Source organism: Thamnophis sirtalis, unplaced genomic scaffold (genome assembly GCF_051295495.1).
Source record: "Thamnophis sirtalis isolate CommonGarterSnake01/CBP01778 unplaced genomic scaffold, rThaSir2_p1.2 scaffold_9, whole genome shotgun sequence".
Classification (NCBI taxonomy): Eukaryota; Metazoa; Chordata; class Lepidosauria; order Squamata; family Natricidae; genus Thamnophis; species Thamnophis sirtalis.
Window position 1 is genome coordinate 76823800 of NW_028261389.1, and position 21428 is coordinate 76845227.

The 21428-nt window shown below is 43.5% G+C and overlaps 1 protein-coding gene across 1 annotated transcript in view; it reads right to left on the minus strand.

Annotated features, from left to right (window-relative positions):
* Positions 1–21428, minus strand: part of LAMB1 (laminin subunit beta 1) — a 71747-nt gene that overhangs the window by 46632 nt on the left and 3687 nt on the right. Inside the window, exons 2-12 of the mRNA XM_087722334.1 lie at positions 20148–20320; positions 14938–15073; positions 13259–13332; positions 11843–12031; positions 10080–10143; positions 7566–7768; positions 7283–7403; positions 5566–5754; positions 4473–4652; positions 2451–2563; positions 518–597 (exon numbers count right to left, since the gene is read on the minus strand). Of these exons, the coding sequence (XP_087578460.1) occupies positions 518–597; positions 2451–2563; positions 4473–4652; positions 5566–5754; positions 7283–7403; positions 7566–7768; positions 10080–10143; positions 11843–12031; positions 13259–13332; positions 14938–15073; positions 20148–20320 (1522 nt within the window). The remainder of the gene's footprint in view (positions 1–517; positions 598–2450; positions 2564–4472; positions 4653–5565; positions 5755–7282; positions 7404–7565; positions 7769–10079; positions 10144–11842; positions 12032–13258; positions 13333–14937; positions 15074–20147; positions 20321–21428) is intronic.

Sequence of the window (21428 nt, forward strand, 5' to 3'; positions counted from 1 at the left end):
ACCGGCTCAAGGTTGACTCAGCCTTCCATCCTTCCGAGGTGGGTGAAATGAGGACCCGGATTGTTGGGGGCGATATGCCGACTCTGTAAACCGCTTAGAGAGGGCTGAAAGCCCTATGAAGCGGTATATAAGTCTAACTGCTATAGCTATTGCTTTTAAAAACGTCCAGTGTTGGAGCATTCACAACTTCCGGAGGCAAGCCGTTCCACTGATTAATTGTTCTAAGTTAATAATTAATTAATCAATTTAAATAATAAAAGGCAAGCGATGAATCAACGAAAGAACATAAGAAATCCGAGATAATTAACAAAGTTTGGAGAAGCTCAGGAATGTGTTGATCTCCACTAGATTTACTTAGATCCCCTTCCCCCACCCCCGCCGTCTTTAGAGGTTTGCAACATTTAGCACCCCGGGAATAGAATATTCTAGGAAAGTCTAGAAGGGGGTTTGCTCCTGAAACATAGCTACATAAAAAATGCATTTGGAAAGTTTATAGGTAGGTGGGAATTGAACTTACTTATTGTTGAGCGAGCCTCCTTGATCACAATCACAGGGGCGACACCCCTCCATATCGTTGCTCAGCCCCCAGTTTTCAGGCTGCAAGGGAAGATTTGGGACATTACAGGTAGAAGAACATCCAACAAAGGAGAATATGTGTAGCTCAGGGATGACACAAGGGGACCTCGGTGCTCTCTGATATTAGTAGTTCTCTGGCAGACGTTTCATGACCCAACTAGGTAACATCATCAGTACTACAAGGGAGAGACGGGAGATGGAGGAAGAGGTACTAGGTAACATCATCAGTGCTAGACAGTAGATAGTAGTAGATAGTAGAGATAGGCGATAGATGATACATGGATAGGTAGATAGGTATGTAGATGTAGAGATGGATGGATGGATGGATGGAGGTAGGTAGGTAGGATAGAAGATAGATGGATGGATGGATGGATAGATGGATAGAGATAGGTATGTGTGTATGTATGTATGTATGTAGGTAGGTAGGTAGGTAGGTAGGTAGGTAGGTAGGATGGATGGATGGATGGATGGATGGATGGATGGATGGATGGATGGATAGATAGATAGATAGATAGATAGATAGATAGATAGATAGATAGATAGATAGATAGATAGATAGATAGATAGAAGATAGATGGGTGGATAGATGAATGGATAAATGGCTGGATGGAGATAGAGATAGGTAGGTAGGTAGGATAGATAGAAGATAAATAGATGATAGATAGATAGATAGATAGATAGATAGATAGATAGATAGATAGATAGATAGATAGATAGATAGATAGATAGGTAGGTAGGTAGGTAGGTAGGTAGGTAGGTAGGTAGGTAGGATAGATAGATGATAGATAGATAGATAGATAGATAGATAGATAGATAGATAGATAGATAGATAGATAGAAAGAAGATAGATAGATGGGTGGATAGATGAATGGATAAATGGCTGGATGGAGATAGAGATAGGTAGGTAGGTAGGTAAGATAGATAGAAGATAGATGGATGGATGGATGGATGGATGGATGGATAGAGATAGGTAGGTAGGTAGGTAGGTAGGTAGGATAAATAGAAGATAAATAGATGATATATAGATAGGTAGGTAGGTAGGTAGGTAGGTAGGTAGGTAGGTAGGTAGATAGATAGATAGATAGATAGATAGATAGATAGATAGATAGATAGATAGATAGAGATAGATAGATAGAATAAAGGAGAATATTTGTAGCTCAGGGTTGACATGAAGTGTCCTTGGTGATCTCTGAGCTTACTTGTTTTCTTGCAGACGTTTCATTACCCAACTAGGTAACATCATCAGTGCTAGATAGTAGTAGATAGTAGAGATAAATAGGCGATAGTTGATACATGGATAGGCAGGTAGGTATGTAAATGTAGAGATGGATGGATGCATGGATTGATGGATGGATGGATGGATGGATGCATGGATGGATGGATGGATGGATGGATAGATAGATAGATAGATAGATGATAGATAGATAGATAGATAGATAGATAGATAGATAGATAGATAGATAGATAGATGATAGATAGATAGATAGATAGATAGATAGATAGATAGATAGATAGATAGATAGATAGATGCAATAAAGGAGAATATTTGTAGCTCAGGGATGAAATGAGGAGTTCTTGGACCTCTCCTCGCTTGCTTGTTTTCTTCTAGACGTTTGATTACCCAACTAGGCAACATCATCAGTGCTAGTCAGAAGGACATCCACTGAGTCACAACCAGGCATCCACAGCCACGACCAAAGCCAGCGAGAACTCCCTTTTTTCAGAGCCTCCGTTGTAACTTTGAAGGGTCGCTCAACGAATCGCTGTAAGTCGAGAACTCCCTGTCCTTGAACCTCTGACATAAAGTTCACCCGAAAGATTTCTGTCTTCAGCTTCCTTCGATCCACACAGTATTCATAGACGGGAGGACGTACCAGACATTGGTCGCAATGCTTTCCGGTCACCAGGCGTTTACAGTAACAGTTTCCGGTCTCGGAGTCACAAGGATTCCCGCCAGGATGCGTGCCCAGCGGATTGCAAGCACAAGCTACATTAGGAAGAGCAAGGAAACAAACCGGGATCAGCGTGTTTTGATTAACATGGCGGGTTACAAGACTTGCGACAAATATTTATCTCGACACCATCACTCATTTTATTTTTCCCTCTGGAGGTTTAACGACAAATGACTTTTCTCTCTTTCCTTCCGCAGTTTCAGTTTCTCTCTTCGGCTTATTCACATTTTTTTTTTAAAATTAGTTCATGATGTAAAATCGAAAACTACAAGAGCAAATAGTAGGAAAAATAGGGGAAGGGGAAAGTGTATAAAAGAAGGGGGGAAAGAACAAAAAATAAGACAGTGGCAATAGCCCTTAGACTTATATACCACTTCTCAGTGCTTTTACAGCCCTCTCTAAGCAGTTTACAGAGTCAGCCTCTTGCCCCCAACAATCTGGGTCCTCATTTTACCCACCTCGGAAGGATGAAAGGCTGAGCCAACCTGAGATAGAGATAGATAGATAGATAGATAGATAGATAGATAGAGAGAGAGAGAGAGAGAGAGAGAGAGAGAGAGAGAGAGAGAGAGAGAGAGAGAGATGATAGATAGATAGATAGATAGATAGATAGATAGATAGATAGATAGATAGATAGATAGATAGATAGACAGACAGACAGACAGACAGATAGCAATAGCAATAGCCCTTAGACTTATATACCGCTTCACAGTGCTTTTACAGCCCTCTCTAAGCTGTTTACAGAGTCAGCCTCTTGCCCCCCAACAATCTGGGTCTTCATTTTACCGACCTCGGGAGGATAGAAGGCTGAGTCAGCCTTGAGCCAGTCAGGATCGAACTCCCGACTGTGGGCAGAGTAACCTTTCAACGCTGCATTCTAACCTCTGCACTGTCAACTTAAATAACAATAGCAATAACACTTAGACTTATATACCGCTTCACAGTGCTTTTACAGCCCTCTCTAAGCGGTTTACAGAGTCAGTCTCTTGCCCCCAACAATCTGGGTCCTCATTTTCCTGACCTCGGAAGTATGGAAGGCTGAGTCAACCTTGAGCTGGTGGGAATCGAACTGCCGAATGGCTGGCATCAAACCTCAACTTTGTTACTTTTACATAATAGTATTAAACTAGCCATTTCTATAACCATGAATTTATCTAATTGGTAAAACCCGAAATCAAAGTTTCATTTTTTTTTCTACCTCAAGCATAAAGTCCAGAAGTGGTTTCCAAGTAGAAATAAATGAGATTTTTTTTTCTTTGATCAAAGAAAGCAGTGTCTTATTTGTGCTTGCGTGTATTTAACTGCAGGCTAAAGTTGCAATGAATGGTACGACAAAAATTAAAACCAGTAGTAAGTAGCGTGCCGTCAGGGCATTGTGTACAAGCTGACATAAAAGCATCAAAAACAGAAGTATATCTGATGCTTACTCAAACTATATTGGTCCGATAATATGAAATATACAGCTCAATAATACACTGGAAAGTTCATCGCATCTAACTATAGGCGTCAGGAAGGGCAGCTGGCCAGTAAATTCTCAGCTCCATCCAGTGACCCGAACTCTATCCCAAATTAAGGGAGTTGCACAGGAATATTTTCCCAGTAGTTCCACAAGGAATAGAATTAGAGATAACTATTGCTTGAGAAGCAAATCGAACCATTTCACTGGCCTGCAATTGGAATTGGGCGATGTAGACATTTGATCAAGAAATAAAAATAAATGAAACAGGCCCAACCGCATAGACAGGGAAGAAACACACCCTCTCTTAAGCATCTCTCTCTCATACAACACCAAATTCCAAACGAATTGATCTTAATATCAGTGAAATAAAATAGCATCATGGCAGGGACTTCAGCCTCGTAAAAATGATATATCGGCTTCTCATCTCCCAAATCCCATTTTTTCAAACGTTTGTTCAGCCTCAACACAAACCAGGTTGCACTTACACTGACAGCCCAGAGGGTCGTCTATACTTAATCCGTAAAATCCTTCCTTGCAAGTGTCGCAACGTTCCCCTTCCACGAAGAATTTGCAGCGGCACTGTCCCGCGATGAGGCCGGCCGAGTAGTCGGTGTATCGATCGCAGATTCCGCCGTTCTCGGAGCCCACCGGGTCACAGTTGCACGCTAAACGAAGAAACACATTTTCTAATGCGCCCACAAACCCATAAAGGTAGTCTGAACTTATGAGCCTGTGTCTAAAATTAAGGAATGGACATTGGCAGAAAAATAGCAGAATGGGTATTGCAATGGTCTTCTATAACTCAGTTCTCTCCAATTCATTTGATGCCTAAATCTCATTATCTCAGAAAGGATTGATAGGATTTCCTTATTTTATCAGCTTCAAGTAGTCCTTGACTTACAATCAGTTCAAAATTAAGGAAGGGATATAAGCATTAAAAAAGCAGGCAATGAGTATTGCGATCATCTTTTATAACTCTGTTTTCTCCAGTTTTTAAAATTTATAAATCTCATTATCTCAGAATGATTGATGGGATTTCCTTATTTTATCCACAATTGAAGTCAAAATTTCCATTCCATTTAGCAAAACAGAGGTTAAGTGACCTTTTTGGTCAGTTCTTTTGATGTATAAATCTCATTATCTCAAAACAGAAATAGGATTTCTTTATTTTATCAGCTACATGCAGTCCTCGACTTACGACCACAATCCAGAATTAAGGAATGGACATTAGCAGGGAAAAAGCAGGTAATGAACATTGCAATCCTCGTTTCTAACATAGTATTGTCCAGTTCTTTTAAAGTTATTAACACGGTTGTTAAGTGAATCTGGCTTCCCCATGGATTTTGCCTGTCAGAAGGTCGTAAAAGCGGATCGCGTGACCCCGGGATACTGCAACCGTCATAAATATGAGTCAGTTGCCAAGTGGCTGAATTTTGATCACAGGACAATGGGTCGTAAGCGTGAAAAACAATCCTAAGATTTTTTTTACTGCCATCGTAACTTCAAACGGTCACTAAATGAATCGGTCGTAAGTCAAGGAGTACCTGTGTTTCCTGAGAAAAAAGACGAAGGACTTACGTTCACAAATATGGGGATCACGGATATCCCTCTCCGGATGTTGAAAGTAGAAGGGCTTGCACTGCTCACAATTGTGTCCCACCGTGTTGTGTTGGCAATCGTCACACACCCCACCGCTGGTGTTTCCCGTGGCTACGTAAACAGCCATATCAAAATGGCACTGCGCGGAATGCTCGTTGCAATTGCACTCTTAAGAGGACAAAGAGAAAAATTAAAGGCGAGTCGCGAGATGGGCAGCAAATGCACTTGATAAGTAAATTAAACAAATGAGTAAAAAAACGATAGCCTCGTGTGACAGTTGATTGACGGTCCCTAATCTCAGGAATGAAGGTGAATAGACCAAGGGCGGCTTCTGGCTTCCGTAACTGCTGGTTCGCTCAGGGACACATTTCGTGCGCATGCGCAGTAGGGAAAAAAGTTTTGAAAAAACAAGATGGTGCCACCATAGACGCCGCCAATAGAATCAGTTTGGGGGCATGGCCAGCCGAATTACTACCTACTCGGCCGAACCGGTCAGAACTGGTAGGAACCCACCTCTGGAATATATGTGTCCCGGGATAATGTTACAGGATCCATTCTGGGTCGGTCAACGGGACCAGCAATTTTGTCTTCCGAGTTTTCGGAATCGTGCTGGAGCCCATCCTCAAGTAACTTCATTGTATGTTTTGGGCTGTTCTGTGTGTGGTATTTATATGGCGTCTATTGTGTGTAGCTTTTTAGATGTGGATCGGAGTGTTGGTGACTGGCTGTTATGCCGCTGGCTATTGCTTCCTTGTGCTGCCAAGCCCTCACCTCCTAAGTACTTTGTAAGGTAGTGGTAAATCAGCCCTCCTGTTGCCTGACGGGGGGCCTGTTTCCCAGGCTTCAATCACTTCTCTGGCTGTTTTTGTGCCTGCTCGTCCAACAATCTTAATAGTGGCAAAATTGAATGTATGTGCTTCTTTATTGCAATGTGAAGCTACCAATGAGCCCCTAATCTCTTTATGGATAATATAAACTTGCTTTTAAAAGCACCTTGTAGGGGGTGCTCCGGGGCAGGGGGAAAGATAGGATCCTGTTTTCAAATATTACGGGAAAAATCCAGCCTTCCAGTCATTTTGATTTCTAATTCTTCCCAAGGTTTGGCAATTCTACTTTGTATTTTTCGGCTCTTCAGAAACAGAGTGCTCAGGGTAGAATATTTTTAGCTGAATTCGTTCTCATCTCTTGGATCAAAGGTGTCAAACTCAAAGCCCGTGAGCCAGATCTGGCCTGCAGGATGCTTAGATCTGGCCCACAGGCCCACCCTGGAAACAACAAAGGACCAGCCTGTAGTGTTTCTGCCAGCGAAAACAGAGTTCTGTTTTCACTGGCAGAGGGTTGCAGGAGGCCATCGCAGCTGAAAACGGAGCTCCCAAGGGCCGCCGACGGCCCTCCTGAGTTCCGTTTTCACTGGTCGATGGTTGCAGGAGGCGATGCAGCCGAAACGGAGCTCGGGAGCCTGTTTTCACTGGCAGAAGACTCGGATAGCCACAAACACCTCACACACAAGTGACGTCAAGCTGGCCACGTACACCCTGCTCCCCTCAAAAGTCAAACACAATCTGGATGTGGCCCTCAATGGAATCAAGTTTGATACCCCTGTCTTGGATTATTCATAAAAGGACAGATATTCAGCCAAGATCAAACTTCAATGCCAGAGACGTTACAAGTAGTGATTAATGTAGTTACAACTTACTTTTGCAGGCATTGCTGTTCCGGCCTTCTGCGGGACGCCACGGCAAATCGTGGTAGAAATCCAAGCACTGCTCGCAGTTTAAACCTTTGGTGTTGTGCCGACACATGCAATGGCCATGAACCTGTCAGAAAACGAGACAACCAGGCTCAGAGAGCACCAAGGACGCCTCCGATTTCATTTCAGATGAAAGTTGTTTTCTGTCGTCAATCAAGGACGAAGCTTTTCAACACCAGTGGCAGAATGACAAGGAAATAAACATCAGGAAAGCAATGTAGACGTTTACCATTCCTTCCACCTCTTTGTCGTAGCCGTGTACCGGGGCGCATTCGCTGGCATGCCCGTAACAGAAGCAGTTCCCACGCACCACCATGTCATAAATGGCGTAATAATACTTTTCTTTGATTTCCATTCTGGAATCCAGAAGGTTGTCTCCCAGGGTGTGCAGCTTGGCAAAGTTGATTCTTAAATTTGTAATCTTTAACATATCTAAAAAAATAAAAGAAGGAAGAAAACCAAGAAAACTCATATACTGTATTTTTCGGACTATAAGATGCACTGGAGTATAAGATGCACCATGATTTTGAAAAGGTAATTAAAAAAAAAAAAGCGTTTGCATTCTGCAGGCCTCCCAAACCCTTTGCATGCCTCATTTCCCCCCCCCCCCAGGTCATGAAGAGCTTTGGGAGGCTTGTAGAGTCCTCCTAGGACTTGGGGGGGGGATGAGCAAATAACAACTTGTTTTTCGCAAAAACAGGCCATTTTTTTTTGAAAAAGGAAAAAGGGGTTCACCGACAAATGCGCGCTCGACAAAAGCACGCCAATGAAACCGCGGCAAGAAAACCGCAAGTTCTAAATCGCGCCAACGAATGAGCACAGAAGCGCGCTGAGAACAGCGCACTGACAAAAGCACGCCTTCAACAAACAAGTAATAACCGCGAGTTCTAAACCTAATGGTTTTTTTGTTTTTTTTTCAGCGTCAGCAAAATACTAATCCGAACACACAAATCAGGTAGCTTATAACTAAGTACCGGATCATGCTTGTAATTGTGCTACAACTTTAAAAGCTTTTATTTTATTTGCGATCCGTTTTTCTTTCATCCTAAGACTTCAAACAGACGTAAACACGTGTCTCCTCCAATCATTTGAACCGTACTGAACTTTGCTTCATCAAGCTTTTTTCCAACTCACACCTGGAACTATTCCTTGGGTCTTCCCTCATTTTCACTAATCCTAGGGGATCTTTGATGGGGTGGAAAATAATCTCCAAACACTTATACGAGTAGATAAGTTGAAAGAAGGGAGATGATTCACCCTAAGTGCTTTTTAAATATCACCAACACTGAAGGCTGCGGTGAAACCCCGTTACCAAGACTTTGAAGACTTAATTATGCTCCCATTAATCTTTCTGGACAATGGGTACCCCCAAAAGATTTTAGCTCCCTTTCATGGATTTATAAGCACCCTTGTTTCTCTGCTCCTTTGATCTCTGCGGGAAGGCAGGTTGGTGTTAATGAAAATTCTTTGGCAAGGAGATACCGCTGTAGGGTTGATAAGAAGTTCAGTTGAGGCCTACTGAGATCTGGGCACCATCGATGAACAGAATGTATTGTTCGCCCCGCGGATGTCTTAAAATGTTTTTTTTTCCTCTTTTAATTACAGCCATATGTTCTTCTGTTTAGAAAAGCAAATTGTGCAATTTTCGGAGCACTAAACGGGAGTGAATGACGCTTAGCTGTCTCTAAACATTGAGTAATTTTGACCTACCGGGCAAAATTAGAATGCGTTGGGACGGAAAACAAAGATGGGGATAGGGGACGGGGAACATGAATGCGACCTGCTGGAAGTGAAAAAAAAATGCAAGGGAGATTCTATCATATATGGTGGACCTGTCCGGAGTCTCAAAAATATTGGATGAAAATTTGGAAATGGATACAACAAATTACAGAGGAACGAATAGAATACAAACCGGAACTCTTTCTGCTGGGAATAACGAAGGGGAAATATAGAAAGAAAATTAAATACATACGAATACACCCGTTGACTACAGCTAGAATAAAGTTTGCCCAATGTTGGAAACAAAGTAGTACTCTCCCAGATCAGGGGTCAACAAACTGCAGCTCTGGAGCCGCATGTGGCTCTTTCCTCCCTCTGCTGCGGCTCCGTCACCAGTCGGTGCCACAATTTGGAGAGGAGCTTCCGGTGGGGGGGGGGGGAGAAGCACAGTGCGCCAGGAGAAGACTCTATGGTGAGGGGAGGGTTTTCCAGTGGTCTCCACAATTGATAGGGCTTTCAGTTATGACAGGTAGAGGAAAAAGTACGCCGCTCTAGGAGGAGACTCTATGGTGGGGGAACTGAACTTCCGGTCAGCTCCAGAATTGAACGGGGGGCTTTGTGGCTCCCGAAGTATTCTTTTCTGTGGGAAACGGGTCCAAGTGGCTCTTTGAGTGTTTATGTTTGCCGAGCCCTGCCCCAGATGAATTAGTGATTCAGAAAATTTTAGATTGTGCAGAAATGGACACGTTAGCATTAAGATTGAAGGACAAAGAAGAGTCTGAATACGATGAAATTTGGGATAATTGGTATAAATGGTTGCATAACAGGAGTAAAGTTAATTCAGCCGAGAAACAACAGAGAACTGTATAGAACTGAAAATGAATGTATATAAATGTAGCAGTGATATAAGATTGGTATATACAGGTATGATGACATAACAATGTTAATGTGATGATTGTAAGATATTATAGAGAGAAGAAACAATAAAAAATCTGCTTTAAAAAAAAGGGACGGGGAAACGTACTTTGAATCCTTGGACTGTAGGGGTCTTCTATTCGGAAAGCCGGATCCAAGACGCGGAAAATGACCTGAAAGTGACACGGGAATACGTCAATACGAGAAAGATTTCAATTTTTGCAAATATAAGTCCCCGACTTACAACTGTTCGTTTAATGACCATTCAAAGTTACAACGGCACTGAAAAATGTGACTTAGGACAGTTTCTCAGAGTTATGAGCTTTGTAGCATCCATCAAAATTCAGACCCTTGGCTGCCGGTTCGTATTTATGACGGTGACAGTATCCCCCAAGTCACATGACCCCCTTCTGGCCAGCAAAGTCAATGAGGAAGCCAGATTCACTTAACAACCGGGTGTCAGGGTTCCAAATAGCACCCAAAAGTAAATCAGAGTCCAAGGCAAAGGATTCCTCAAAGTTCCAATTTATTAAGAGAGCCATGTTGGCACATCTGTGGAAACCCGAATCTGAAAGCTTCCCGGTTTTCCCTACCCAGCTGAAAGTTCAAGATCTTGCCCCCCACACACCCACCAGTCCATCCCATAATCCAATCTTCCACTGCCATGCTGGCAGCTTCCACCCATCCAGATCCGGTCAGGTGCAGAGGTGCAAAGACAAAGGATGACCTTGGCTTTCTAGAAAGAATGTTGTTATGGCTACCTAGCATCTAACTCCGTACAATCCCATTTCCCCACCATAGAAAATGCATAGTAGAATAATAGAAAGTGTGGCGGGCCAGAGATCCAAAATGAAAGATGGCTGCAGGCCTGACACCGGGTTACGAATTTCTCCACGGCAGTGATTCACTTAGCGAGAAAGGTCGTATGATTCCCCAACCTTACCGGTTTTGCAGATGGGATGGGGGAAGGGAGGAAATGATTGTGTGTGTGAGCGACAAGCGCATGTGCTTGTGCATGGAGCTTCATTTGCACAAGCAGAGGGCACTTGAGTGGATGTGTAAAACTCCCTTTGTGTGAGCGGTGGGTTAGGGTTAAGGGTGCCATTTGCACTAATGGATCTTCACACCCGCGTGAACATCTGCTGCTTGTGCAAGAGCTGCACAGAAAGTGTGCAAATCTGCTACTCTCACAGCCTGGTTCCAAAAAGGACGTAGCCCAGGGGTTGGGAATGCCTGTTGTAAAATGGGGCAAAACTTAAGAAATGTCTCCTTTAACAACAGAAGTTTTGGGCTCCGTTATGGTCATAAGTTGAGGACTATCTGTAAGGTTCTTCAATCCATATATATAAAAGGCAAGTACCACTCACTCATCACAAAATCTCCAGAACCGTAAAGCCGACAAACTTGAAAATTGGCACGTATGTTCCCCTTGGCTTCTAGGTGCTCGTTAAGAAAGGATTTTTTGAAATGACCATCAGGCCATTAGTATTTCTTGTACAGTAATTAACATCCTCCGATGCTAAGGAGCTCTACTCCCCCTCCCCACCTGAAAAGAACTCTGTTCCAACTGCCAGTTGCCTCACATTCCGTTACCTCAGTTCAAACTGGCAGATGTTCCACTCCTTCACTCAGGAGTGGTCTGGGGCTCCTTACAGTACTAAACGTCGGTACCTCATCAAAATGTCTACGCCTTCCACCTATGGAACTGCTTCCGGACTCAAGGTGGCGGGAGAGATATTCCCTTATGTGTTTCAATCACCGACCGCCACTGAGACAATGGATTGTGAACTAAATTTCTTCTGCGTAGCCCAATCACATAGTTTCATCACGAAGCACAGGTATCCAGCTACTTATTATATATAGAGGACCAACCTCTCCCTCAGTGGAAGGTTCAATGTCAGAATAGCGGGAATCACAAATAATGTCGTCCACTTTCTTCATCGGTCCGTTGGAGACGCCGGGGAATGAATTCTCACAGTCATAGGCAAAGTAGCGGTAGACTTGCCAAGTTTTGCCAAAGTCTGAGGATCTTTCAATCAACATGGCAGAAGGGCGAAAAGTCTAAAAAAATAACAACAAAAAGGATGTTAGAACAATTGGAGCTACAAAATTGGTTCCTTTCTGTCGATATTGGAAATTTAAATATCCCCTTTTCTGGTTTTTTTTAATACACATCCTCACACAGATTTTTATTTTATTTCATTCTTTATTTTGATCCCAAGGAGAGGGAGTGGTCCAAAGTTGCCCACCCGGCTCTCATACCTAAGATGGGACTAGAACTCACAGACACCTAGTGATTGGCCCAAAGTCACCCAGCTGGCTTTCATGCCTAGGGTGGGACTAGAACTCAGACTCCTAGTGATTGGACCAGAATCATCCAATTAGCTTTCATGCCTAAGGTGGGACTTGAACTCACAGACACCTAGTGATTGGCCCAAAGTCACCCAGCTGGCTTTCATACCTGAGATGGGACTAGAACTCACAGACACCTGGTGACTGGACCAAAGTCACCCAGCCTAAAGCAAGATTAGAACACATCCTAATGTCTACTGTAGAAAAACTTATATTTCTTAATGTTCCTATAAGTTGTGCAATTCAACCATCGCAGTTCACATTATGTCTTTTCGGAGTGAAACTCTCAAGAGGATGAAATATTTGCAAATCTTTTTTTTAAAAGGAGTATTTTACCGTACATCTGTCCTGCCAGGACATCTGTTGCAAAGCAAAAACAACAACATTTTGTATACAGATGTTTTCCCCCTCTGCCTCCCCCAACCTTATTTTCCACAGCCAAAAGGAAGGAATTTAAGACTTCGTTTATCTTTGTTGCCTTCAATCATTTAATTGTGGAAGTTTGGCAAACATTCGACACCAGGGATAGGAAATTAATTCGGAGCAAGGAAAAAAAAAAAAACAGTGATCAGAACTTCCTCCCCCCCAAAAAACCCCCAGCTGCAAGAATACAGATATGAAGAAGAAACATTAAATCCTTCTCTACTTTTCGAGTGTTTGGAGATGCGTTCAAAGCGGTTCTTATCTAAAAAGGCAGAACACGGCCAATTAAATTGCACCATAAAACTCTGGAATTTGTTGTCTGCCTTCTCTCTTGCATTCCAGGATCAATCGGTGTTTTGTTTTGTTTTTAAAAAAATCCTTTAATACCACTTATCTTACAAGGAGAAAATACTTAGTTAAGCCTCTAACTGGCATTGAGGGCCAGGATCTTGGGCTCTTTGCAATTTTGGGGGGAGGGGTTGCAGGGGAGGAAATGTTATGGGTTTTTTTTACCTTGAAGGTCATAATGAGATGAGTGAAATGGAATTCCGCCTCTAGGTCCAATTGGACGGTCACATTTTCGACTCCTACAGGATCAAAAAAAAAAAGGGGGGGGGAGAAGAAGTTTCATTGTAAACAAGAACATTTGTTAAAAGTTGAATTCTGTCTCTGGAATTCCCTGGAGGGAGACAGGCAGGGCTTCAAACCAAATCCACTCTTTTTTCTTTTCTTTTCTTTTCCTTCTTTCTTTCTTTCCTTCCTTCATTTCATTTTTCCTCCTTCCCTCCCTTCCCCTCCCTCATTCCTTCCCTCCTTCCCTTCCCTTCTCTTTCTTTCCTTCTTTCCTTCCTTCCTTCCTTCCTCCCCCTCCCTCCCTATCTCTTTCTTTTGTCTTTCCTTCATTTCATTTTTCCTCCTTCCCTCCCTTCCCCTCCCTTCTTCCTTCCCTTCCCTTTCTTTCCTTCTTTTCTTCCTTCCTTCCTCCTCCTTCCCCCTCCTTCTCTGTCCCTTTCCTTTCTCCTTCATTTCATTTCTCCTCCTTCCCTCCTTTCCCCTCCCATCTCCTCCTTCTTTCCTTCCTTTCTCTTCCTTTCTTTCCTTCATCCCCCTTCCTCTCCCTCCCTGTCCTTTTCCTTTCTCCTTCCTTCCTTCATTTCATTTCATTTCTCTTCCTTCCATCCCTTCCCCTCCCTTCCTCCCTTTTTTCCTTCCTTCCCTTTCTCCTTCCCTCTCTGTCCCTTTCCTTTCTCCTTCCTTCCTTCATTTCATTTCTCTTCCTTCCTCTCCCTTCTCCTTCCTTCCCCTCCTTGCTTCCTTTCTTTCCTTCTTTTTTCCCTTCTTTCCCCTTTCTTTCTTTTTTTCTTTCTTTCATTCTTTCTCTTCTTAGTCCTCCCTCCCTCCATCTTTCCCCTCTCGTGAACAAAAATCAAAGGGACGAAAATCATTACTAGGGAAAAAACCCCACATAATTTGCTATAAAAATGCCCAACACAGATTATTTGCTGGCTGAAGGAAAATATTCGTAATTCAGTGGCGAGGTCTGACTCGTGGGTCGCTCGCAGTACACTTTAAAAAGTGAAAATTCTTGCCATTCTTATGTAATTCCATACGTACAGCAGGGGTGGGTTCCTGCCAGTTCTAACCTCTTCTATAGAAGAGGTTCCACAAATCTACAGTGCCGTTTAGAACCGGTTCCAGCTCCCCCAGGTTCACACATCATCAAGATGAAGAGCGAGAGAGGGAATTCTGGGAGTTGAAGTCCACAAGTCTTAAAGCTGTCAAGTTTGAACACTCCTGGGGGTTTTTCCCTAAAGGGTTAGGGGTGCAAGGGTCTTGTAACTTGACAGCTTTAACACTTGCGTGCTTCAAATGCCAGAGTTTCTGAGCCAACATTTTGGTTGCTAAGCAAGAGCATTGTTAAGTGAGTTTCACCACATTTTACAAGTTGTCCACGCCCACCCGGTCACATGGCCAGCAAGCCACTCCCACCCGGTTACATGGCCAGCAAGCCACTCCCACCCAGTCACATGGCCAGCAAGCCACTCTCACCCAGTCACATGGCTGGCAAGCCACTCCCACAAAGCAGGCCACACCTACAGAAGAGGTTCTAAAAACATTTGAAGCCCACCACTGACGTACAGCCCTCCCAAGTCCATTTCAGGACCTTCCAATCATATCCTGAGGTGGCCTACCGTTTTCTGACTGCCACCACAGCTTCAGGCGATTCGGAGCGAAAGTAGTGACCACGTTTTCAATGCGATGGCTGTCAGGATTCAGAGTGTCGTGGAACGGATCTCGCGAATCACACGTGAAACATTTCTTGTCGTCCTGAAATCAGCAAGGCAAAATCAATTTTGCAACAGCGATGATTTCTCAAGGCTGGTACTCAAACTTCGTTAAATTCCCACTTCATTGGAACTGTTCACGTCCAACGTACTGCGGTCCCCAAAAACCCCTTTTATTAATTGACTGTGAATTCTGTGAAGAGCCGAGGTGGCGCAGTGGTTAAATGCAGCACTGCAGGCTACTGCTAGATCAGCAGTTCAGCGGTTCAAATCTCACCGGCTCAGGGTTGACTCAGCCTTCCATCCTTCCAAGGTGGGTAAAATGAGGACCTGGATTGTTGGGGGCAATATGCTGACTCTCTGTAAACCGCTTAGAGAGGGCTGAAAGCCCTATGAAGCGGTATATAAGTCTACTGCTATTGCTATATTGTTATTCTGCTCATTCACATCGAGCAAAGTCTTTCGAGGGAGGATTTACGGTCACAGACCTCATCTGTCTTGGAGAGCTTGCAAAACTTGACAAGGAGTCTAGGAGAGTCACGAACCAATTAAGCGAACTAATTGCCTCCTGCAAACTCCACTCTCCTTTCGCTCCTCTTTTATTTCCTCTGGGAGGGGCCATTCATCGTCCACCTGTGGTCTTACTCCCAAGTCGACCCCTGTTCTTTAGCTATTCCCTTCTCTTGGCAAATCTGCGCATGCGCACACTGGGAACAGGCTCCAGCTGTTCCTCTGCCTCACTGACGTCTGACTCCGAAGGCAGCTGATAACTGTTGGACAGCCCTGGCCCCCTGTCTGCCTCCGACACAGAGCCCTCATCAGAGCCTTCCCCAGACTCCAGGACGGGCCCATGTTCCTCCCCAACCTCCTCACTGTCCAAAGCCAGCACTGTCCAAAGACATCTCCGTGGTCATGTGGCCAGCATGGCTAAACGCTGAAGGCGCACGGAATGCTGTTCCCTTCCCACCAAAGGTGGTCCCTATTTTTCTACTTGCATTTTTTACGTGCTTTCGAACTGCTAGGTTGGCAGAAGCTGGGAGAAGTAACGGGAGCTCACTCCGTTACACGGCGCTAGGGATTCGAACCGCCGACCTTTCTGATCAACCAGCTCCGCATCTGCAAAAACAGCTCGCTCCCAACGGGAAGCCAACATTATTATCTTTACTGGCACCAAAGACTTCGACACTTTTCTCTCTGACTGCTTTCCAACAAGTGAAGACTTCCATTTTTGGAAATTGGCCTTCTTTAATGTCACGTTGTCAGGCTGGCTGGTACTTTTCTAAACATCTGACCATCTAAATGCTTTTTCAGCCATGCTGACTTTCTCCCGAAACATTTATTAATCTCTCTTTCACTTTTTTTAAGATAAACACTTCTGCCTTTGAAGGGGAACAAGGGGTGACCTTCTCCCTTGCAAAAATCAGAGAACAGCTACAGTTCAGGGTGTTATATAACATCACATTTGTGCAATTCGTGCCAGAACTATTAAAAGGATAAACACAGGGTTTGCTTCTAAGATGGAGCAGACAGGTTCATAATTCAGACCAATTTGGACAAAACATGGAGAGAAGCAACCTAGAACTAAGGAGAAATTTCCTGACAGGGAGGACAATTAACCAGTGGAACAGCTTGCCACCAGAAGTGGTGGGTTCTCCAACGCTGGAGGTTTTTAAGAAGATGTTGGATAACCATTTGTCTGAAGTGGTATAGAACTGTGATGGTGAACCTATGGCATGAGTGCCCAAAATGGCACATGAAGCCATGTTTCCCTGCCAGCTGATTGTCAGATGTGCATGCACGCCAGAACTTGGAACGTCGGCTTTTCCGGAGCACGATCTCTTTGTGTGCGCAGCGGTGCCGAAAACCAGTCTGTGCAATAGCAATAGCAATAGCAGTTAGACTTATATACCGCTTCATAGGGCTTTCAGCCCTCTCTAAGTGGTTTACAGAGTCAGCATATCGCCCCCAACAACAATCCGGGTCCTCATTTTACCCACCTTGGAAGGATGGAAGGCTGAGTCAACCTTGAGCCGGTGAGATTTGAACAGCCGAACTGCAGTCAGCTGAAGTAGCCTGCAGTGCTGCACTCTAACCACTGCGCCACCTCGGCTCATCTGAATGCGTGCCCGCCAGCTGATTGAACGTTTTTAATGTTCTGCGCACGCGCAGGACAATTTACTCTCAACGGCGCACGCATGCGCAGAGAAATGCGCGTAGAGCAAACACTCAGGAAGCCATCTCTGCTGTCCTTGTGTTTTTATATTATTCCTGTTTTCGTTTCTGTCCTTTCCCAGGGAGGATCTGGGTTTAGTCAGAACTCACAGGAGACAGAGATCAAGAGTTCTTGCTTGTATCACACAGCCGGGGCTGAAAAAATCCATGGGGATTTTATGTTCATCGCATTCAGGAAGTTTTAAAAAAACCAAACCACAACAAATCAGGATAGGAAACAGTGGGACGCATTTTGCACAAAGATATCTGGGTCTGAAAAATGAAGTCTGCTTCCTCTCAACTTTTAGACACCAGCAGATGTTTCTGGTTATCTGGAGGGGGATGTGGGGTTGCTTAGTCAGCTTAAAGGAACAAAGAAAAGGAGGAAAAAGCAGAATATAAGCAGGCTCCGGCTCACGACCGGAACAGAGCCCCAACCTTTCCGTCGCTAACTGAGTTTAGAATCGTTTTGCCCACAATTGAAGTAGGTTTGAAGGAGCTACCTGATTGGGCGCGTCTTGCTTTAAGAATCTGAAACGGAAGATTTGAGGTGGGAAAAGATGCAACTTTGACCTTGGGTTTTACCAATGAGATGGATTTGTTGGTTACGGAAATGGCGACTTTCCATTATTATGAAAAAGTAAAAAGTTGAGCATAGATCTTAAGGCCTTATTCAGCTGCACCCAGAAAAGTTGGAAGTCAATGCCTTCTTTTTTTTTCTTTTCCCCTTTCTTTCACTCATTATTCACCTCCCTATTTTCCCTAATATTTACTTTTGTATTCTCTTTGTATGTCATATTCTAATCTAATAAAACTATAATACCAAAAAAAAAAAAAAAGAATCTTAAAAGGAAGATTTGGAGATGAGCAAGATGTCTCTGTCAAATAATTTGCATCATTTTATCCTGGGTTGATTATTATTATTATTATTATACAATTGTATCACAGCGGCCAGTTGTTTCGCCGGATTTGGCATTGGTTACTAGTCGGGCCCCACCCAGGGGCCTAGGACGTTGTAACGTATTTTCGTAATATGCGTGCAGATCCAAGCAGTGCGGCTTTTTGCATTTGACTGATGGTGATTTTGTCAATTTTTAACTGTTTTAAATGTAATTCCAGTGCTTTTGGAATAGCACCCAGTGTGCCAATTACCACTGGAATTACCACTGCTGGTTTGTGCCATAGTCGTTGAATTTCGATTTTTAAGTCCTGGTATCTTGCGATTTTTTCATGTTCCTTCTCGGCGACCCTGCTATCACCTGGTATTGCGATGTCTATGATTGTGACCTTATTTTTCTCAACCAGTGTGATGTCTGGTGTATTATGCGCCAGTATTTTGTCCGTTTCTATACGGAAATCCCACAAGATCTTGACCATCTGATTTTCGGTGACTTTTTCAGGCTGATGTTCCCACCAGTTTGTTGCTGTTTTAATATTATAATTTTTGCACAAATTCCAATGGATCATTATTATTATTATTATTATTATACAATTGTATCACAGCGGCCAGTTGTTTCGCCGGACTTGGCATTGGTTACTAGTCGGGCCCCACCCAGGGGCCTAGGACATCGTAACGTATTTTCTTAATATCCGTGCAGATCCAAGCAGTGCGGCTTTTTGCATTTGACTGATGGTGATTTTGTCAATTTTTAACTGTTTTAAATGTAATTCCAGTGCTTTTGGAATAGCACCCAGTGTGCCAATTACCACTGGAATTATCACTGCTGGTTTGTGCCATAGTCGTTGAATTTTGATTTTTAAGTCCTGGTATCTTGCGATTTTTTCATGTTCCTTCTCGGCGACCCTGCTATCACCTGGTATTGCGATGTCTATGATTGTGACCTTATTTTTCTCAACCAGTGTGATGTCTGGTGTATTATGCGCCAGTATTTTGTCGGTTTGTATACGGAAATCCCACAAGATCTTGACCATCTGATTTTCGGTGACTTTTTCAGGCTGATGTTCCCACCAGTTTGTTGCTGTTTTAATATTATAATTTTTGCACAAATTCCAATGGATTATTATTATTATACAATTGTATCACAGCGGCCAGTTGTTTCGCCGGATTTGGCATTGGTTACTAGTCGGGCCCCACCCAGGGGCCTAGGACGTCGTAACGTATTTTCGTAATATACGTGCAGATCCAAGCAGTGCAGCTTTTTGCAGTTGACTGATGGTGATTTTGTCAATTTTTAACTGTTTTAAATGTAATTCCAGTGCTTTTGGAATAGCACCCAGTGTGCCAATTACCACTGGAATTATTATTATTATTATTATTATTATTATACAATTATTATTATTATTATTATTATTTCATTGTTTTGATTTGCTTTTCATTTTCCCTCTCTTTCTCTTAAAGCATGCAATTAAAAGTATTTAAGTGGGTAAGAGATGATGGATAGATTATTTCTTTTCTTTCACGTTGTTGTTCTGTTTTCCTTCTCCCTATCTCTCTCTCTCTCTCTCTCTCTCTTCTTTTCTTTTAGGTAGGTGACACAATTAGAACAGAAAGGAAAGAAAGGAGAAGTCTTTTAACAAAGGGTGATATGATTAAAACCTAGAATAGGTGACAGAAATAAGAGAAGGGGGAATATCAACGTATACATTTTTATATACCAAAACGAAAGCAGTAACAAGAGAAAACGTGGAATAACTGAACAATGATAGATTGCAACCTAAGACAAATGGGTATTATTTACTAGAAATATATGTTGATTGAATGCAACAATTATGATTAACTTTGTTAGTTGTATTTGTATTGGAATATAGGACACCCAGATGTCACACTGTTCACGCATTGATTTGATACATTTATAAAAAATAAAAAATAAACTTGGGGTGGGTGGGAGAAGACCTACCTGCATTTCCCAGTAAACCCTCCTCTACAGCTGCCTCTCTTGGCTTACCTGCAGGTGGCTGACAATGCAGAATGGGTCAGGTTTGTGAAGTCCGCAGGTGGAGGTGACGGTGAGTTTGTTGCTTCGGCCAATCAGCAAGTCCCCTGTTGCTGGATAGCAACTGCCTTCCGCACACCCATAGCTGTATTCTGGCCCTTGACCTGCGACGAAGGCCCAGAGACCTGAAATAAAGAGGGTCAAAAGAAGAAAGCATTGATTTCATTAGGGGGGATTAAATTCCCCTCCATACTAAAAAGCAGAGACATCACCCTGCCAACAAAAGTGTGTCTAGTCAAGGCTGTGGGTTTCCCAGTCGCAATGGATGGCTGTGAAGGTTGGACCGTAAGGAAGGCTGAGCGCCAAAAAATGGAGGCCTTTGAACTCTGGTGCTGGAGAAGACTCCTGCATTGAGTCCCTTGGACTGCAGGGCCATCCAACCGGTCAGTCCTAGAGGAGGTCAACCCTGGCTGCTCTTTAGAAGGCCAGATCCTGAAGAGGAAACTCAAATCCTTTGGCCACCTAATGAGAAGGAAGGACTCCCTGGAGAAGAGCCTCATGCTGGGAACGATGGAGGGCAAAAGAAGAAGGGGATGACAGAGAAGGAGGTGGCTGGATGGAGTCACCGAAGCAGCCGCCGTGAGCTTAAATGGACTCCAGAGGATAGTAGAGGGCAGGAAGGCCTGGAGAAACGTTGTCCATGGGGTCACAATGGGTTGGACATGACAACTAACAACAGCAACAATACCCAAACTAATGCTTTGGAAAACTAAGTAAACACAACAGAGTAACATTCTTTTGTTTAGGATGACATTTTCCATATTGTTTAGATCAGGTTGGAAACGTTAAGCCTGGCGGACTTCCAACTCCCAGGGCTGGGGAATTCTGGGAGTTGAAGTCCATCAGGCTTAAAGCTGCCAAGGTTTTCCTGGTTTAGATGGTATCCTAGGACAAAATCAAATTCTTCTAAATTCTATACCAATTCTATACCCCTCGCTGTCGGAATCTGGTGGCAGCTCCAACGGCTCCTGCTGGGTCACAACAGGTCCCCTTCCAGCTCTATTCTGATCGCTTGAACTCTTGTCTTGAACCACCCAGATCTAAACCAGATTGGGTTATTTTGCAGGGTTTGGATTTGCTTTGAAGACACACCCCCCCAAAAAAATTCAAAAGTCACCCCTTTCTGATGCAAACTGCCCATAGCATCCTGTTGTGGCCCAGCAGGAGCTGTTGGAACTGCAAACAGACTCTAACAGCGAGGGGCCCTCTGATTCGGCTCTGGAGGATGTGGAG